At 44.7% G+C, this 19411-nt stretch overlaps 1 protein-coding gene across 3 annotated transcripts in view; it reads right to left on the reverse strand.

Moving 5' to 3' along the window:
* Positions 1 to 224: 224 nt before the first annotated feature.
* Positions 225 to 19411, reverse strand: part of LOC109402152 (tetratricopeptide repeat protein 39B) — a 63107-nt gene continuing 43920 nt past the window's right edge. For all 3 annotated transcript variants that reach the window (XM_062856233.1, XM_029875500.2, XM_062856234.1), the window contains 7 exons: positions 18041 to 18148; positions 17616 to 17957; positions 17388 to 17553; positions 1619 to 1947; positions 1047 to 1553; positions 837 to 977; positions 225 to 770 (listed from right to left, as the gene is read on the reverse strand). In XM_062856233.1, coding sequence (XP_062712217.1) covers positions 659 to 770; positions 837 to 977; positions 1047 to 1553; positions 1619 to 1947; positions 17388 to 17553; positions 17616 to 17957; positions 18041 to 18148 — 1705 coding nt within the window. In that variant the 3' untranslated portion in view covers positions 225 to 658. The remainder of the gene's footprint in view (positions 771 to 836; positions 978 to 1046; positions 1554 to 1618; positions 1948 to 17387; positions 17554 to 17615; positions 17958 to 18040; positions 18149 to 19411) is intronic.

Raw genomic sequence — 19411 nt, forward strand, 5'->3', positions numbered from 1 at the left:
CATAAAAGTACGTATAACCGGGTCATACGTGCGAATTGGTAGTCTGACATGCAACTGAGGAGGAACATAACTCACCCAAAAATGTAGATATACTAGATATACTTGCGAAACACTTTACATGGAAAACTCCATCGGATGGCAGCAACCAAATCATTCCATTGAATCTAAAAAGGGAAAACCTCGTTACCGTGGATTTTCTTTCAAAAACCGTTAAATTTCCTAACTAAACATCAATGGAGTGCACTTTATTCAGATGTTTTTTTGTTGGTAGATTTATCCATTCATTTAGACTTACTACTCTCGTCGTGGCCATTGCTATAAGTGAGTTTTAACAGAAATCAACCGTTTCAAACATAACAGAAAACTAACACCTACTCTATATGCAAATCGTTCTACGATCAAGCGTTTATCATTCTTAATCATCTTTACAAAATATGTTTTGTATCGTCTGCGATAAATTCGATCCAAATGGTTCTGTCCACCCATTTCATAAATGCAATTCTTGTCTAAGTACACTACGCGTTGTCGATTTGTCCTTTTACGTATGTATCACCCATCAATTTGTCTACTGGACTAGATTCCTTTGCGTTTCTTTGATTCAGTTCCCAAAATGTAAAAGAAAATTTGTTTCACTAGAGTTGAAATCGTAATCGTAAGCCTAATCTCCACCGGCCGGAATGTTTTCGTAGCTTTTGCCTTTCAGTTCGATGAGGGCCGTGTGGATGCGGAAGTGCAACCGAGACTCCAACGAGTAGCCACTGTAGTTTTTCCTGCAGAATTCAGAAATCGTGGAAAACATTAGCATTTGATGGAAGTTGGTTTTGTTTGCATCTTACTTGGCATCTTCCAGGGCCAGAATGGCCTGTTCTTTTTTGCCTTGATCCACGTAGATGAGAGCAATTTCCACGATGGCGTATGGTACTAGGTAGAAGTCTTCTTTGAGATCTTTGAACATCGCAACCACGGTTTCGAGGCAGCTGTTGGCGAAAGAAGTTTGAAGTGATGAAGGTTTTCGTTAATTCTGAACGAATCGAATCTGAGCTTACCTCAACGCCTGAAGTGGACTATTCATTTGCCTAAGACAGGCTCCCTTAAGTAACAGCAGTAGCGCCTTATTATCCACATCGTACGCATTCAATGGACTGCTAGTTTTCTTCCGTTGTCGTTCCTCCAATTCGTTCAAGTTTTCTTCCACTATCCGGAACACCCCATCGGCCAAATGGAAATGCTTACCAAGAATTTTGAACAGATTCCAGACGTACATCAGCTCCAGCGCTGGCACGTACAAAAACGATTGCTGGGCGAAGAAACGGTCAGTCTTTTTGCAGGCAAACTTCTCCATCGGTAGGGATTTTCCTGCGATTCGTTGTTTATACTTGGGAACCTCCTTCATCAGTCCATCCAGGGTGCGCAGTTCCACGGACGTGAGATCCGATCGCTTCATCATGCACATGATGGATGCCTTCTGATATGTGTAGATCGTACGTGACCACTTGCTGTGCTCCACCAGGTACGTGGCAAAGAGCAACGATTCTCGCCAGTCTAGTCGTAAGCTGTAAAACAAACATTCAATGTTAGTTATCATCATTCCTTCACATCTTCCCCCTCCCAAGCTTACCAGTTCACCCACAGCAGTTCCCAGAAGCACAAATGGTGGAACTGGGGCCACACGTTCTGCGACTTCCAGGACCGTTTGTACCACATCAGGGCATCGTCCAGGTTGCCCTTCATGAACTCCAGCCGGCCCTTGAAGAACAGGAACCAAACACCGTCCGGGTACTGCTTCAGCTGTTTGGCCAGCAGTTCGTCGCAGTACTTCAGGTCACCTTCCTTGTGACTCAGGACGTAGCATACGATTAGGTTGTACCCTAGGAGGGTCATAACGCAGAGTACCTGTCGGATGCCAAGGCTCTGCGACCCTATGATTAAGTCTTGCATGCCGGATTGCTGCAAAAAAAGAGAATTTCCAAGTCATGGTGCTGAAGGCCAAAAAAGGATTCAATCCAGCCTGAATTTGACCCATTAACGCCCAAGCTCGCAAGATTTATTTGCTTCGACTGTTTCATTTTCCATACGAGAATCAATTCAAAAGTTGTCTCTGGAGAAAAACCCTGAAGTAATCCCTGGCAAAATAACTGGGAAACCCCCGGGAAGTGTCCCAGAAGAAAACCCGTGAAGATTCTCGAAAGAAATCCCTCAAAGAATCCTTATCGAAATCTCTAGAAGAATCCAACGAGAAATTCCAAAAGAAATCCTAAAATAAATTTCATGAGGAATCCTTGGAAAATCACCGACCGGAATCCCTGGAGGAATCTCTGAAGATGTCCCAGGAGCAGTTCCAAGGGGAAATCGTGCCAGGAATCCTGGAACGCTGGAATCTCTGTGGAGGAATTGCGAGAGTAATCTCTGAAGAAATCCTGGAAGGGAATCTCAGGAAGAGTCTTGGGAAGAATCGCTGTGAGAACTTCGAGAAATTGCAGGAGGAATTCCGAAATAAGTACTTGGAGGACTATCTGAAGTTAGTTCTGAAGGAATCGTAGGAGGATTTCTGCGAAGAATCCTGGGAGGAATCACTGGATTTAACGTGGGAGGAATCCCCGAAGTAATCTTGGGAGGAATTCTTGAAAGAATCCCGGTCGAAATTCCTAGAATAACCCTATGAGAAATTCCAAAAGGAATCCATGAAGGAATCCTAGAATAAATGTCATGAGGAAATCTTGAGCAAAATCCCTGGAAAAATCCTTGGGAAACCGGGAAAATCCCTGGAGGTGTCCCAGTCGGAATTCAGGGAGGAATCGCAGAGGCAATTCCTGTAGGAATTCCTGTAGTAATCATCAACGAATCCTGGGAGGAACCCCTACAGGTATTATAGACGTAATCCCGGGAGCAATCCCGGGAGGAAACTCAGAAGGAATCCTGAAATGAGTACTTGGAACAATCTTGAGGAATCTCTGAAGGAATCGTGGTGGGAATTTCGACTGAAATCTGTAGGGAGCTAGAAGGAAGATTCGAACATAAAACGCAGTCATATGTAATCTTTGCCATCACATTTACAACATCACTCTATTTCTGAAGTATTTCGTTCGGGAAAATTTTCCAAAAATTCCATTGTTATTGCCTCCATTATTTCCTCTAGGGATTTCTACAAGAGTTCATCATCCAGCGTTTCTTTTGCGAATATCTCCAGAGATTCCTTCGTGAATTTGATCAGAGGTCAAGGGATATATTATGGAACCCCTGGAGAAATCGTAGGTAGAAACCTGGGAGAAAAAAAATCTTGAAACAAGTACTTGGAAAAATTCTGGGGAATCTATGAAGGAACCATGGGAGAAATCTCGGAAAACAATCTGTAGGGAGCTAAAAGGTTGTATATACCGCCAACCGGCGTTGTGTCATCTTTCCCACGGGAAAATTCGATCATAAAACGCAGTCATATGTTATGTTTGCAACCACATTATTGGCACCATCAGGGGATCCAATTCTGAAGTAAGTTTATTTCCTTCAGGAATTCTTCCAGGGATGCCTTCGAGATTTCCTCCAAAAAAGCCTTCGTGAATTCCTTTAGGAATTCCTTCAAGGATCCATCATCCAGTGATTTTTTGCGAATATCGCCAGAGATTCCATTAAGAATTCCTCCACAGCTCAAGGGATATCTTCAGAATTTCATGCTCCAGCGATTCATTTGTGAATTCCTCCAGAGATTCCTTAAGAAATTTCATCAGGTATTCCTTCGAAAATTTCTGTGATGATTCCTTCCGGAATTTCTTAACGACTTCCTTAAAGGATCCCTCCGGGAATTTTAACATAGATTCCTTCTGGAGCTCTTTCAGAGATACTTCTAGAGATTCCTACGAGAACTCTTCCAGTAATTCCTTCGATTACCAATCCTCCAGCGATTCCTTTGCAAATTCCTCCAGGGATCCCTAAAACTATTTCTTCAGGAAATAAATCTGGTGCATTTTTTGGGAACTTCTCCAGGGCTCCATGGATTATTTAGCAGTTTCGTACTCCAGGGGATTTTTAGTGAATTCCTCTACAAATTCCTTCAAAAAGTCTTCTGATTTCGGGAATTTCTGAAGGAATTCATTTGGGAATTACTCGATGCGTTCCTTTGGAAATTTCACAATGCTTCCTTCCAGGGATTCCATCGGAAATTTTTCTAGGATTTTTTTCCGGAAACTCTTCCTTTGAGAATTTCTCCAGTAATTTTTTCGGGAACTTCTGCAGGATTTTTTTTTGGTAATCCGTCCACGGATTACTTTGAGAATTCCTCCAAATATTCCCTCTGGAATTCTTCGAGTCATTCCTTAGGTCAAGGGTCATCCAGGGATTGCACTGGAAATTCCTCGGAGGATACATTAAAAAATTCTTCCGAAGATTCCTTCAAGAATTTCTACCGAGATTTTTTCGTAAACACCATCGGGGTTCCTGTAAAGATTCCTTTGATAAATCTTCACCAGGGAGTCAAGGAATTTCTACCGCCATCCATCCGAAAAAAAAACTATATGGATTCTTTCGGGAATTCCTCCAGACATTCCTTCCGGAATTCTTCCAAGGATTTCTTCGGAAATTCCTTCGGAGATTCCTTCAATGTTTTTCTCCACAGATTTATTTTCGAGAACTTCCTCTTCTTTCTCTTCCTTCACAAGTAATTTTAAGAGCATCTTCCGGAATTCCTTCAGGGATTCAGGATTTCTTCGGTAATTCCTTCTTGGATTCTTTCGGGGATTCCTCCGAGAATTTCTCCAAGAATTCCTCAAGAATTCTTCCAGAATACAACACGTTCTATTTTGTTCATCATGCAATGGTTTGATGTAGTATCTCTAATGCATACGTGAATCCCATGGACAATCCCTAAATGAATTCCTGTAGTAATCGTGCAACGAATCCTGGGAGGAACCCCTGGAGGAACCGTAGGTAGAATCCTGGAAGAAAACTCAGAAAGAATCCTGGAATGAGCACTTGGAAAAATCCTGATGAATCTATGAATCCAGGAGATTTATACGAAAAATCTTGCACGGAATCATTCGGGAAATCCTCCAGAGATTCTGTACACTATTCGGACCGGCTCGCGGAGAAACCCTTCGGACACGTAGGCACTTTCGTTCTTCGAACTAAAAAACACGCGACGTAATTTGCAATGACTACACTACTGTTTATTAAACTCAAACGACGTGATTTATTGCTTGGTAGGTACGACAATCTATTCGATGCGATCTCGCGCACGGTGCTTTTTCAACTGACTACTGCCCGGTATGCACAGTAATACCGAGGGACAGTGGTGAGTATCGCATACGATCTAGAGCCGATCGCTCCTATTACTCTACCTGCTAGCAGTGATAAGGAAGGGATCAATCTACGAATGATAAAACGAGACCACTGGTGATAAGGCTCTGTGGAACTCGTCCGTGCTGCCAGAAGGGCTGATATTACTAGGCCTAAACATGCCGGCCGCCTTGAAATCTCTGCATTTCAATTCAAATGGAATTCAACAAATTTGGCCTACACTGTACAACCTAGCAAACTACCTACTGCGTTCGGCTACGAAATTTCAACAATTCTCTTCGGGTTGTTTTTGTATCTAAATCTGCTACTTCTACTGCTTCACAACATTGCTTCGATAACATTTCGATGACCTTGACCTAGTCTTCACCAAAGGCCTTTGTCCTCGGTGGCTGCCGATCGAGTTCTTGGTTGGGTTGTTTACTACGTTTGGTAGATGCGACGATAGACGTTGGGTGCTTCCGCTAGTGGATGGCTGCAGCTTCTTGCAAGCCGGCGGGCTGTCGATAAATACTTCGCCGCTGCCGGGTTGTTGGACGGATGTTGAACGCTGGATGGAACCTCACCCTTCGCCGAGGGTGGTTGCTGCGACGGTGGACGGTGGAAACTTCGCTGATGGTTGTAGGATGAACGTGGACTGTATAGAACTGCTGCTGGGCATCTGCTGCTTCGAAAAGGGTCGATTGGAGGAATTTCCTACTCGCTGGGCTGTCGTCTGGAGCTCTTGGTAGTGGTCGTCAGTGTCGTCATCAATTTCGTTGCCATCGTCGTCGACGGACGTGGCGGGAATCTTTCGAATCTGCAGATGAGAGGCTGCTTTTTAAATTGAAAAAATGAACATTAACAAGACTTCCCTGATGCGGAGGCCTCCTGGCCTCCGCGGGTGCCCAAAGCACCGATGAGGGCGACTGGAATGTCGTTCGAACTACGAAAATAGTGGTCACAAGTTGCATCACTGGAGTTCTTGGGTGCCATTGCTGCGGTTGACGGGCCATCGATATGGGTTGATCACTCCCTGATGAAGGCTTGTCGGTGCGACAACAGCGGGTCGAGCATCGGTACCTGATGCTCTGGTGCTTTACTCCGAGTTGTGATGGCGAACTGTGGTGCTGAAGAAGTGGGGAAGTTAATGATGGTACAACTTGGAGAAAGTTCTCCTCGACGACGTGATGATGACGGACTGAAGATAGATTAATTGGTTCTTGGGACATCACACAACGATCATGCTAGACGACACGGGACGGGACGACCTTCTCCCAGCGATTGACGGAATGGACGAAATGGTGTTGGTGATGACGTCTTCGATGAATGTCCCAATTGTGGGACATGTGGAGCGACTATGGGGGACAAACATTCCTTAAGCTTTTTGCAATTCAAAATAATACATATACTTAACTGGGAAGCGGAGGCCTCCTTTTGGACGACCTCCGCGATGCCGGGGTCCCGGCGACGAAAGAGTGTTAGAACTCTTCTGATGTAGACGCGTTGTCCCGGATTGGGAGCACACAAATTTTTGAAATGCCCCTCTTGAAGGACCCATCCTTTGTGCGGACGGTTACTACTCGGACATTGTCGTCCGATCCAGGGAAGATTTCTGCTACTCGTCCTAGCTGCCATCGCTGTGGTGGCAGGTTGTCCTCCTTGACAAGCACCATTGTGCCTATCTTCAGGTTGTCGCGCTGTTTGGTCCATTTTGTCCGGTTATGGAGATCGGACAGATAGTGGGTTTTCCATGTTTGCCACAGCCTCTGTACGAAATCTTGGGACCTTTGCCACACAGCCAAACGATTCTCCGGTATTCCTTGTAGATCGGGCTCCGGAACAGCGGTTAGAGGCCTTCCGATCAGAAAGTGGCCGGGAGTCAGTGCCGAAAAATCGTCGGGGTCGTTACTCAGAGGCGTTAGCGGGCGAGAATTCAGTATGGCTGCAACTTGTTGTACGATAGTGTTCAGCTCGTCGTAGCTCAACTGCCTAGTACCAATGGTCCTCCGGAAGTGACCCTTGAACGATTTCACGGCCGCCTCCCACAATCCTCCGAAATTTGGAGAACGTGCAGGAATGAATTCGAACCGAATGCCATCGTCTTCTGCTGAACGAGTGATGGTGCGCTGGAATTGCTGATCCAGGAATTGACGACGGAGGTCCTCAAGCTCTCTGTTGGCGCCGACAAAGTTAGTCGCATTGTCGCACATTACCGTGTGTGGTTTTCCACGGCACGCGACGAATCTCCTGAAGGCGGAGAGAAATGCCTGAGTAGACAAATCAGCAACTATCTCCATATGGACCGCCTTTGTCGCTAGGCAAACGAAAATCGCTACGTAGGACTTGACTGCTGGACTTCGACGGATCGGGTACTTGATGTAGAAGGGACCACACAAATCTACTCCTACCTTCCAAAAGACTGCTGAGGGGTTTACTCGGACAGCCGGCAAATCTGCCATTAACTGCTCCTGCACCTTTGGCTTACTGCGGAAGCAGTCCACGCATTGGTGGCAAATCTTGCGTGCCAGATTTCGAGCATTTGTAGGCCAGAACTTTTCTCTGACTGAAGCGATGAGAAGTTGTTGACCAGCATGAAGGAGTTTTAGATGATAATGCCGAGTTACTAGTGCAGCTAACGGATGTTGGTGATGCAAAATCATCGGGTGCTTTCGAAATTCTGAAATCGGTGCATTTGCCAGCCGGCCGCCGACGCGGAGTGTTCCATCTATGACGACGGGATTCAAAAGCGACAACTTGGAGGATGATTTCAGCTGCCGACTCCGCGTCAAATCCGCAAATTCTTCTGGGAAGCTCTCCTTTTGAGAGATGCGCACGAGGTGAGTTAGCGAGTCATCCAACTCTCTCAGGGACAGGCGTCCTTCCTGCCTAGTTGAGCGATTGCGTGGTGAACTATTGTGCACGAATCTACGAAGCCATGCCACTAGACGAACCAAATCAGTGAACGATGACCGGAGCGAGAAAAGTTCGTTTGGCGGAGTCACGCGAGAAGGGAGAGATATCGTGCTACGTTCTTCCAGCAGTGCACTATCTATTGGTGGTTGTGTTGACGAGGGTTTCGGCCATGTTGAACGATCTTGACGAAGCCAAATGGGACCTTCGAACCACGACGGCTGATACTGTATTTGAGCAGCCGTTGTACCACGAGAGAGAATGTCGGCAGGGTTTTCGACCCCGGCAACGTGGTTCCATTCGCCTTCCTTGGTAATGTGCTGTATTTCAGAAACACGGTTTCCATCAAAAACTTGCCAACGGGAAGGTAATGACGATAACCAGCATTTGACAATCATCGAATCGGTCCAGAAGAATGATTGATGCGGGAGTTGAAGACTGCCAGTAACCTTTTCATAGAGGTGGCTCAGCAACAAAGCCGACGACAATTCAAGGCGCGGTATCGACTGTCTCTTCTTTTTGCGGGTCAGGTCTTCTAATGGCGCAACTCTGGACTTTGACGTAATCAGCCGAACGCTGATTTCTCCGCTATTCGACACACAGCGAAGATACAAACATGCACCATATGCTGCCTCCGATGCATCACAGAATCCATGTATTTCTACACTGAGTAGACCTTGAGTGTAACAGGTCCACCTTGGAATCTTGAGTGATTCGAGCGCAATAGTATTCCGACGAAACTCAAGCCAATAGTTCTGGAATTCTTCCGGAAGCGGATCATCCCAATCGCAGCTTTGCTTCCATAACGACTGGAGGAATATTTTGGCTTGTACCACTACTGGGCCAATAAGACCAAGCGGGTCGAAGATCCGTGCAGTGTCAGAAAGCACGATTCGCTTGGTGATTGGAGTTTGAGGGTTCCACTGTGGCACAGCATATCGAAACATGTCGGTAGCAGGTTCCCAAATGAGGCCGAGAGTTTTGACTGGTGATGACGACGAATCCAATTCCAGAGTAGCTCGTTCATCTCGTAGTTCCTCGGGAATGCTTGAAAGGATCTCGGCACAGTTGGAGCTCCATTTTCGTAGAGTGAAACCAGCGGAGTTCATGAGGTCCAAGATCTCAATTACTAGGGCCTTTCCTTCTTCTACGTCGTCTGTTCCCGTTAGAAGATCATCAACGTAAAATCCCTTCCGAATTGTGGTAGCTGCCTTTCCGTGCGTTGCTTCGGCATCTGCTGCCAACTGTTGAAGGCACTTTGTTGCAAGGTACGGAGCAGAGCTAGTACCATACGTAACGGTAGTAAGCTGGTAGGCCTTCACAGGGTCGCTGGTCGAGCTTCGCCAAAGAATGCGCTGAAGAGGCTGATCGGCTTGACACACGTTGACCATGCGGTACATTTTGGCAATGTCCGCAACAACAACGAATCTGTGGAACCGGAACCGTAGGATAATCGACAACAAATCGTCCTGGACGACGGGTCCGACCATTAATCCATCGTTCAGTGACATTCCAGTAGACGTGCGGCATGAAGCGTCAAACACGACGCGCAGCTTCGTTGTCGTACTTTCCGGCTTCAAGACGGCGTGATGTGGCAAGTAGTACGATGGACGTTCGCAATTTTCAGCAGAGACTTCGCGCATGTGACCCATGGCCAAGTATTCTTGAATGAAATCGCAATACAAAGCCTTCAGCGTGTTGTTCATCTCGAAACGACGTTCCAGTCCGTAGAAGCGCCTAAGTGCAGTTGTTTTGGAGTCTCCTAGCTGATCGATGACATATTGCTTCTTGGGAAGCGTGACGACAAACCTTCCATCTTCATCTCGCACTGTAGTTCGCTGAAAAATCTCCTCACACGTTGATTCTTCGACGGAGAGTGTGCTCTTGTGGTAGCAGGACTCCAATTCCCAGAACTTGGTTAACAATTCTCGAAGATCCACCGTTGAACACAAGTAAGCCACTGCTCTCGAAACCTCCTCCGCTTTGCCAGGAACACGACCAGAGACTACCCATCCAAAGACAGTTTCTTGAAAGGTGGGTCCATCATCCGACATTTTCTTGCGGCCTTCCTTCAGCAGATCGAAATAAAACTCGGCGCCAATGATCAAATCTACTGGCCCGGGCTCGTGAAATCCAGGATCCGCCAAAACAATGTCTTCAGGAACTAATAACGATCCAGCATCAACTCGATCAACTGGTAATGTAGCCGTGAGTTTGGGAAGAACGTGAAGCTGAACGGTTTCGGTATACGACGATATGCTGGGGAACCGTGGAGATATATCTGCTTCGACCATCTTCGACGACCGTACAACGGAGCCACCAATTCCAGAAACTGCGAGATGGCTGTCCGCTCCGGCCAACGTCAGACCTTGGCAGAACTTTGAAGTGGCGAAACAGTACTCTGAACAGGAGTCCAAAAGTGCTCTAGCAATTTTCGAGTTGCCATTTCGATCGGTTACTATCACCATAGCGGTAGACAGCAACACTTGCCGAGTGGGCGAGGGTGCGCTGGAGGGTAGTGAGTTTGTTTGCGTAACTAGTGTGCGATCTGTGGCGTGTGATGGGTGTGAATGTGGTTGATGCGAACTTGTACTGGCTATTGGGTGTGAGTTCGTGAGTGATCCAGGGTTTTGAGTGGGTGTGGTCTGATTCTGAGCTTGTGTGTTCTGATTATTCGCTTTTTGTGGTCGGTTCTGTACAAGTGGGACGGAGGAACCGGTCGCTGCCGGCGGGGACGCTGCTCCGCTGTTGGTTGATCCGATGTGCAATAGGGTGTGGTGCCGTTGGTGACAATTCCGGCAAGTTCCGCTCGTACAGTATCGAACCATGTGAGACGACGAAAAACAGTTCAAGCACAATCCGCTCCGTTTCACCTTCTCGTAACGCTCTTGGACCTTCATTTTCAGGAACTTCTGGCATCTGAAAGCTGAATGCTGACTCTCCCCACAAAACGGACAATTTCTCGGAGATTGCGATGTGGCGTGACTAACCGTATATCTAGGCTTCTTAGACTCGATCTGCTGACTCGGCTTCGACGACGACAAAGACTGCAAAACGGAGGCCTGCTTTCGCAAAAATTCCATCAAATCTTCGTAGCCAGGGACGTCTGTAGAAGAGTGATGCGACTCCCATTGACGAAGCGTGGTGGTGTCAAGCCTGGAGCACACCATGTAAGCCAATATTGTGCTCCACCCGGTCGTGTCTTCGCCGATTTTCGTCAACTGCTGCAGGTTTCTGTCGAATTCGTTGATAACGTGGCTTAACGCTTCATAACTTTCACGTTTCATTGATTCCACGCTGAACAAAGCATCAAGATGTGCCTTGACGATGAGCTTTTTGTTCTCATATCGCTCTTGGAGGCTGTCCCACGCTATAGGGTAGTTGGCAGCAGTCATCTCAATCGACGAAATTCCTTGCAACGCTTCACCGGTTAGGGACGAACGTAGATAGGAGAACTTATCCATTTCTGTCAACTGGTCATTCCGATGGATCAGACTCCTAAACATGTCACGGTATGTGACCCATTCACGGATGCGACCTCCAAAGCTAGGTAAACGGATTTCGGGAAGCTTCACTCTGGAAATCGCACTGGAAGCAGCGGGAGCTGCCTGCTGACCGGTCGCTGCAGGAGGATCTGCAGTAGCTGACAGTTTGCGCAGTTTGGCTTTCAGCTCGCAGTAGGTATCCTCAACCATTTCAACCAATTCGAAGCTCTCGGTCTGCCGTTTCTCAATAAGATCTGCTAGAGTATTGGCCTTCTCGTCTGGATCTTCCTTTGATTCGGACACTTGTTTTTCATCGGCTTCTTCCAAAAGAACATCGATTCTCCGGCGAACTACGTAGAACCGCTTCATAGCAATTTCCAGCATGTCTAGTCGGGCTTCCACTTGGTCAAGATGTTTCTCCGGCTTATATTTGGCAATGAACTTCCGCACTCCATCGACGGTGTTGCGAAGCTGCCGCTCCTGCTTCAGTAGATCCTTCAACTCGCTGGTCATTTTCACCCTTTTCTTCCGCTGCATTCACTAATTTTGCCAAATAAATGGAAACACTTTCACTGATGGGTAGTCGAGCACTATCAAGTCACTGGTACAATGTAATTGTTTGCAGGTGCAATCAACTACTAATTTAACACTGCACAAAACAGCTTTTTGGACCACTGTGCACTAGAAAATCAGCACTATTACTGCACACTCGAACATTCACCCGCGACTCGCGATTCAACTCGACGTCCCACGTATGACAGAAGACAGGCAGAATAGGTTGACTGCAGCGAGGGGAACCGACCAAGCGAACAACAAGCACAAGAAATTCCAGCGGAAATCAAGACCAACCGTCAATCGGAGAACCCAACTCAAGGACCAACTCGCAGTTCGCATGCAAAAGACGAAAACAGCATTGATTTCATTCAACCACTATTCTTTATTACCACATCACAGTAGGGCAGTGACCCTCATGCTTGGCGCCACTACTAACCACATGCACACATGCAACACTACTTCCCTTTATCTTGGAACCGCCTGTCCAGTGGGTCGTCTTGTCCAGCTCCGTCTCGATCCTGCCGATTCTCGCCGCCTGGCTGCTCCACTCGAATCCCTGTAGTCCTGCCTTCCTCTAGACGATGTCGAACGGCGTCGCTCCTCCAACTTTCTTCGATTATTCGATGGCGCCCGTTGGACACGGCACAATACCCGCGTTTACAAAGCACACACGGACCGCGATGGCGATGACGATATTGTCCGGCACTACTATGCGCACTATTGTCCGCGGTTTTCTCGCACAGCGCGTTGGTCACCGGTCGACGAATCCGGCTCGAAGGACCAAAATTTATGTACACTATTCGGACCGGCTCGCGGAGAAACCCTTCGGACACGTAGGCACTTTCGTTCTTCGAACTAAAAAACACGCGACGTAATTTGCAATGACTACACTACTGTTTATTAAACTCAAACGACGTGATTTATTGCTTGGTAGGTACGACAATCTATTCGATGCGATCTCGCGCACGGTGCTTTTTCAACTGACTACTGCCCGGTATGCACAGTAATACCGAGGGACAGTGGTGAGTATCGCATACGATCTAGAGCCGATCGCTCCTATTACTCTACCTGCTAGCAGTGATAAGGAAGGGATCAATCTACGAATGATAAAACGAGACCACTGGTGATAAGGCTCTGTGGAACTCGTCCGTGCTGCCAGAAGGGCTGATATTACTAGGCCTAAACAGATTCCATCCGGAATTCCTCCAAGGTTTTCTTCGGAAACCCTTCCAGGTATTCCTTCAGGGATTCGGTCCCTAGTAGCACACATATTCTAGAAATGCATATAACTATTTATGACCAAATTCAGTCATACAAGAGTTTTGGGGCTGTCCATAAACCGCGTAGACTGGCCAAATTTCCGGAATTCCTTCAGGGATTCCTACGGTATTTTTTTCAGGATTTCCGTCAAGGATTCCTCTGGGACTGCCATCGGTATTTTCTTCAAGAATTCTTCAAGAATTCTGCTATGTACAATTTCTTGTAACACATTTTCTACTTTGTTCATTGTGCAATGGTTTAATGTAGCACATAATACCAACATGAAAAAATATTCCTAGAAATTTAAGAATAATAAATAAAAAGAAAATCTGGATAATGAACGTTAAATTCAAGCCAGAAATTTCTTTGGAAATCTGTATTAAAATTGTTCTCTTTTGCCATTGTTATATCATCAGATATTGGTTTCGCTTATCTTACTAAGAAAACTTCATTTCCTTCCAGACAGCAAGTTAGATTTTTATTTAAACAGATTTCTACAAAACTATTCCATAAGATCCACGAAGATTTTCAAATAATTATGCTGAAACAGGCACTCTAAAAGGATTCCCAGGAAGTGATTCTGAAAAAAACCCTTGGCATTTGACATTATTCTAGATTGATGTTATTCAGGTGTTATTTTAGATATCCCTAAATATATACCTGTAGAAATTTTCAAGATTTTTTTATTGATAATTTCTCTCCGATTTTTTAAGAAAATTATCTAGAGAAATTTCTTGATGATTTTCCCGGAGAAATCTTGATAGTTTTTTCTTAATAAATTCCTGTTGGTATTTCTGATGGAACTTTCGGATGCTTTCCAAATGTAAGTTCAACAGAAATCCCTGAAAAATCACCTGAGGAATTCATGTAGCTAGTTTTGAACATTTTATTTACATATTATCTGAAAAAAATCGAACAAAACTCTAAAGGGTGTCCACGATGAAATTGGCACACAGAAAATATTGTATAACTTTTGATTGCGTTCGCCAAAATAGCTAATTTTTTGACCATGAATAGTATATTATGTGTAGCTAATACCATAAAATTTTTATTAGAATCGGTTGAGTATTGGCGTAGATATTGTCGATATCATAAAATGAGATTTCAGAAAATGTGGGCACCCATTTCAAAAAATTGCTTAGGCTATAACTTTTTTGTTACCTCATCAAAACGTTTGAATATTCCACTCGATATTCTTAACACAGTATCAATAAAGTGGTAAAAATTTGATCGAAATCGGTTCAGTACTTTTTTTCTAGTAAATATCCAAAGCTCTAATCGCTTCAAAGTAAATTTTAGGTACTTTTTGACCCTTTTTAGTTTTGCGTGCACTATTTTGACTGTAGAACTGGTAACACTGACCCGATTTTTATAAAACTTTGACAGTGTAAAATTGTTGTGTTAAACTGTTTACAGTGAAAATTTCAGCCATTTTTGTTGAGTACTTTCAAAGTAAGATCAGTTTGAATTTCACTATACCAAAAACCACATCTGCTTATTGTGACACAGTGCGACATATATGGCTATAACTTTTCAACGGTATGATCAAATTGAATGAAATTTTGACAAATTACTTCTACATACATACTTTACGTACATAAAAATTTTCATTGAAATCGGTTCAGTATTTTTGGCGCCAGAGTTGAAACGGCAAAAAAGTGATATTTTCCAAAATGTTTGTTTGCTCAAGATTCTCATGTGCCAATTCCCTTGTTTCAACGATATCTCCGCCAATACTCAACCGATTTTAATGAAAATTTTATGGTATTAGCTACACATAATATACTATTCATGGTCAAAAAATTAGCTATTTTGGCGAACGCAATCAAAAGTTATACAATATTTTCTGTGTGCCAATTTCATCGTGGACACTCGTTATGAATATATCTAAAGACACCCCTAAACGTATTCTAGGAATATCCGTAGATATTGAATATTGAAAGGATTCTTGGAAAAACGCTTGTAAGACTTCCTTGAGAAATTTTGAGGAGGGGTTCCTGAAGTAATTGGTGGATGTACCCCAGAAGAAATACGAGAAGGTATTCCCAAGAAGGAGTTACTGCTGTAAAAAAATGAGATTCCGGTGAAAATAACCTTCAACATTTGAAGATAATCTTCGATGATATTTTTTCAAAAGAAAAACTTATGGAAACATATCATAAAAACATGGGGTAATTCTGAAAGGTACCTCTCGTGTTGGTTTGGAATAATCGTTGAATACAAGGTTGAATATGTTATTGCAGAAATCCTTGGAGGTATTCATGAAAAAGGGAGGTATTTCTGAAGCAGTCCCTGGAAATACCCCTGGAGTAATAGCTAGAAGTATACTTGAAAAAATCCCTGAGGTATTCCTGAAGAAATTTGCGAAAAATCCTTCGAGGTATTCCTGAAGAAATCCATGTAGGCATTATGATATTTATATGCCCTTCTACGTATTTTGGAATGAATCTTTGAAGGTATTTCCCTACAAGTATTTCTGACGCAAACCTTATGAGATGTGAATTGACTGAAAGTTGGTTTTGGATTCTTATATGGTTTAGAATTGGCTTTACACTAGAACCTCTTTCTATGCAGGTTATGTTTATGCACTTATAAGTTATGCACCTTTTATATGCCCTGCTTAATAAGAGGGAGAACTACTCAGCACCAATATTTCGCATAAAAAAATTAATAATGACGGTCACTATGGCAACGAGGACTAGGATACGTTCATAGGTAAAAGCAAAGGGAGGTTGTAGGGGCATTTCAGGGATCCCAAGGAGTTTCAGTGGGGTACAAGGAAATCTCAGAAGCATTTCAATCCAGGGTCCAATCAAAGGGCTTCAGGAGGCTCCAGGGAGTCTCAGTGGCAATTCAAGAGGTCTCAGGGGTGGAGATTTTGTTAGGTTATGAAGACATTGATTTTCGGAGTAGGTTTCAGGGGCATTTTCGGTGATCTGAGGGGGGGTTCAAAGGCATTGCAGAGATTCCGAGGACTTTGACGAGTTTTGAAGGCATTACGGAGGCGTTTTCGGTAGTTTCGGAGGGCGGAGGGCCTCAGGTGCGTTACATGGGGTCCGATGGGGTTTAGAGGATTTTGGAAGCATTTCAGGAGGTTTCAGAGGATTTTCAGCGAATTACAAAGACGTTACTGGGGCGTTTCCAGGGGTTTCGGAGAGCCTCAGGTGCGTTACATGGGGTCCGAGGGGGTTTCAGGGGGATTTTGGAAGCATTTCAGGAAGTTTTAGAGGAAACTCTTTGAAACGCCCCGAAACCCCTTGTAATGCCCTTTAAAAGCTCCTGATACCCCCTAAATCGCCCTTAAAGTCCCTGTAATCATTAATACTATGTATTGCAATGGCCCTGAAATCCCCGTAATCCCATTAAAACGCCAACAAAACCTGACAGAACGCCCTTAACCCTAAAAGGGATACATTCATGGCCTCAGTTTCATCACCTCGCTGAGTGTGTTCCATCAAAGACAAGCTCTGAAAGGTGCCTGGGGTCCAATGGACCCCATGTATCCCTTTTAGGGTTAAAAAGCCCCTGAAGCCAATTACAACCCCATTTTCCGAGAACTTCCGGGAAATCCCTTAGGCCCCATCTCAAACGCTCAGGAGCAAGACCAGTTCTTGCGAACTAATTTTCCTCATTACAAGCTCAACCTAATTTATGCACAAAATTCCCTCTTTTTATGCCTTTTTTGATTTATGCACATTTTTAATTTATGCACCCCCCAACCAGGTGCATAAAAAGAGGTTCCAGTGTACATTATTTGCGGCTTATTATTGGCATTGGATCTACTAAGTATTATTTATGCAATCGATTTGCTTAATATTATACATACTTTAAGTTGGCTTTGAATCTGATTCGGGTTGGCTTTGAACTGAGTATTAAGTTTATGTTTCTATTTAAGTTCTTGAAGAAACTCACCTTATTTCCGGAAAATCCTATAAACTCTAACAGTTTGATTACCCTTCCCGGAAGCAGCGAGATCATGAGATTGAATGTCCCTAAGCCCATCCGGACTCCACTTTCGAAATGCACTCTGGAACTTTCCGACTCCCATCGCCTCTGATTAAGTATGGTGTTGCATTCTCTGTTCGCAGAAAAATCACCTTTAAGATATCTGTCATAAAATCATCCACCAATCACACTTACTTGTACATGGCGAAACAGTTCCGGATCTTCATGCCGCCCTTGATCAAACTGGTCAACGTTTCGTCCTCGATGAACGTTAGCATCGCCTTCAGTAGCATCGCCTCCGCCGTGCACAGCTCTGCGTGGGCCTCCACGTCCGTGTACTGGTCGTAGTTTACCTTTTTGAACGTTTTTCCGATGGTTTCCGTCAGGGTGTTCTTCTTCCGGTAGCGATTGCACACGCCCAAGCACTGCTTCAGCGCATCGGAAGCCGCCGCAATATGCTGCTGCTCGAACGTTAGCATGGCTTCCAGGTAGGCGAACACGCTGTGGCCCACCGAGTGGTACATGCTTGAGGTGGCCCTGTGGGGACAGGAAAAGGGAAGGGAAGAAACACTATCAGCCAACCGTCGGAACCATACACTAATCGACAGTGACACACATACCATGGTTTCATCAGTGCTTCCGCTTCGGTGAATTTGTTGTTGAAAAACAGATTGACGGCCAGCTTGGCTTCTGTTAGGGCCGCCTCCAGGTCCATGGCGCAGAGGGGCCTAAAGGGAGGGAAGATATAGGGTGAAACAAGGTGGAAATCAATTAAATCGATGTTTACAGGAATTGCTCGCCGATGCACAGCGATTCTGGAACTAGAGGTAGGTGGTCATATAAATTTGACAAGTTCTCAGGCCCATACATAACTTCTAACTTTTTTTCTTATCACTTCAAACATGTGTGCTTACAGACAAGTTGGTGGTCAAAAGGCTACCGCTTCTGATTCATACGCAAAGGTCCTGGATTTATTTCTATTTCCACCTACTATTTATCTCAATCAAAGATAGAATCACAGAGATGGGATAGAACGTTGCCCTCTTCTCTACATACACAACTGATATAATATTTATGTTCATAGTGATTGCTAGTACCAGAAACCACCTTCCAAATTCACAGCACAGGGTAAGCAAATTACCATATTACTCCTGCAAATCAGCAACCCACGAACTGTGCTGCACCATCTTCACAATAATCTTAACCATCTTACGCATTCCACACGGCAATCCACACACAAACGTGAACCCTCTGTCATACAGACATCTCCTAAAAACTCCGACATCCGCATGAACTTGCGCAGACGCAGTGGTATGGAGGAGCTGCCGTAGGCGAGCGATTGCACCATCACTTTATTTCTCCCGCCTACACTGCAAAATATTTTTGCTGGTAATCAGCAAACTTTGCTGATTTTTGGCGTGCTGATTGCATTCAGCAATACAAATTACTGAGTATCAGCAATTATTTTTCAACTTGCTGAACCATCCAGCAATTTTGACAGTTGATCAGCAAAGTTGTGCTGAAATTCAGCAAAAATATTGCTGAAATTCAGCAATTTCTTTTGCTGAATTTTGGCGTGCTGGAAGCATTTCAAAAATTTTGGTGTGTACTCACATTGACCAACAATCTGACATAGCAGGCGGCATTGTCGCCTTGGAAAAGATTAGAAGATGACCATCAACATTAGCCTACGCACTGGAAGAGCCTATTGGTTCCAAGCAGTTATCTCATTGGTTCCTTGCGTAATTGTAGCCTACTTGGATGCTTTCGACTGCTGGGAGTTTGTACCGGGAGACTTTTTCTGCTTTCAGTCTTTAGAGCGGTCAGAACTAAAGCATATTTTCTACGCCCGACGTTTCGATTGTATATTCAACGGAACTTGTCTAACCCTTGAAGAAGATTGATTATACAATCGAAACGTCGGGCGTACAAAATTTGCTTTAGTTCTGACTGCTCTAAAGACTGAAAGCCGAAAAAGTCTACCGGTACAT

Source organism: Aedes albopictus, chromosome 3, assembly GCF_035046485.1.
Source record: "Aedes albopictus strain Foshan chromosome 3, AalbF5, whole genome shotgun sequence".
NCBI lineage: Eukaryota > Metazoa > Arthropoda > Insecta > Diptera > Culicidae > Aedes > Aedes albopictus.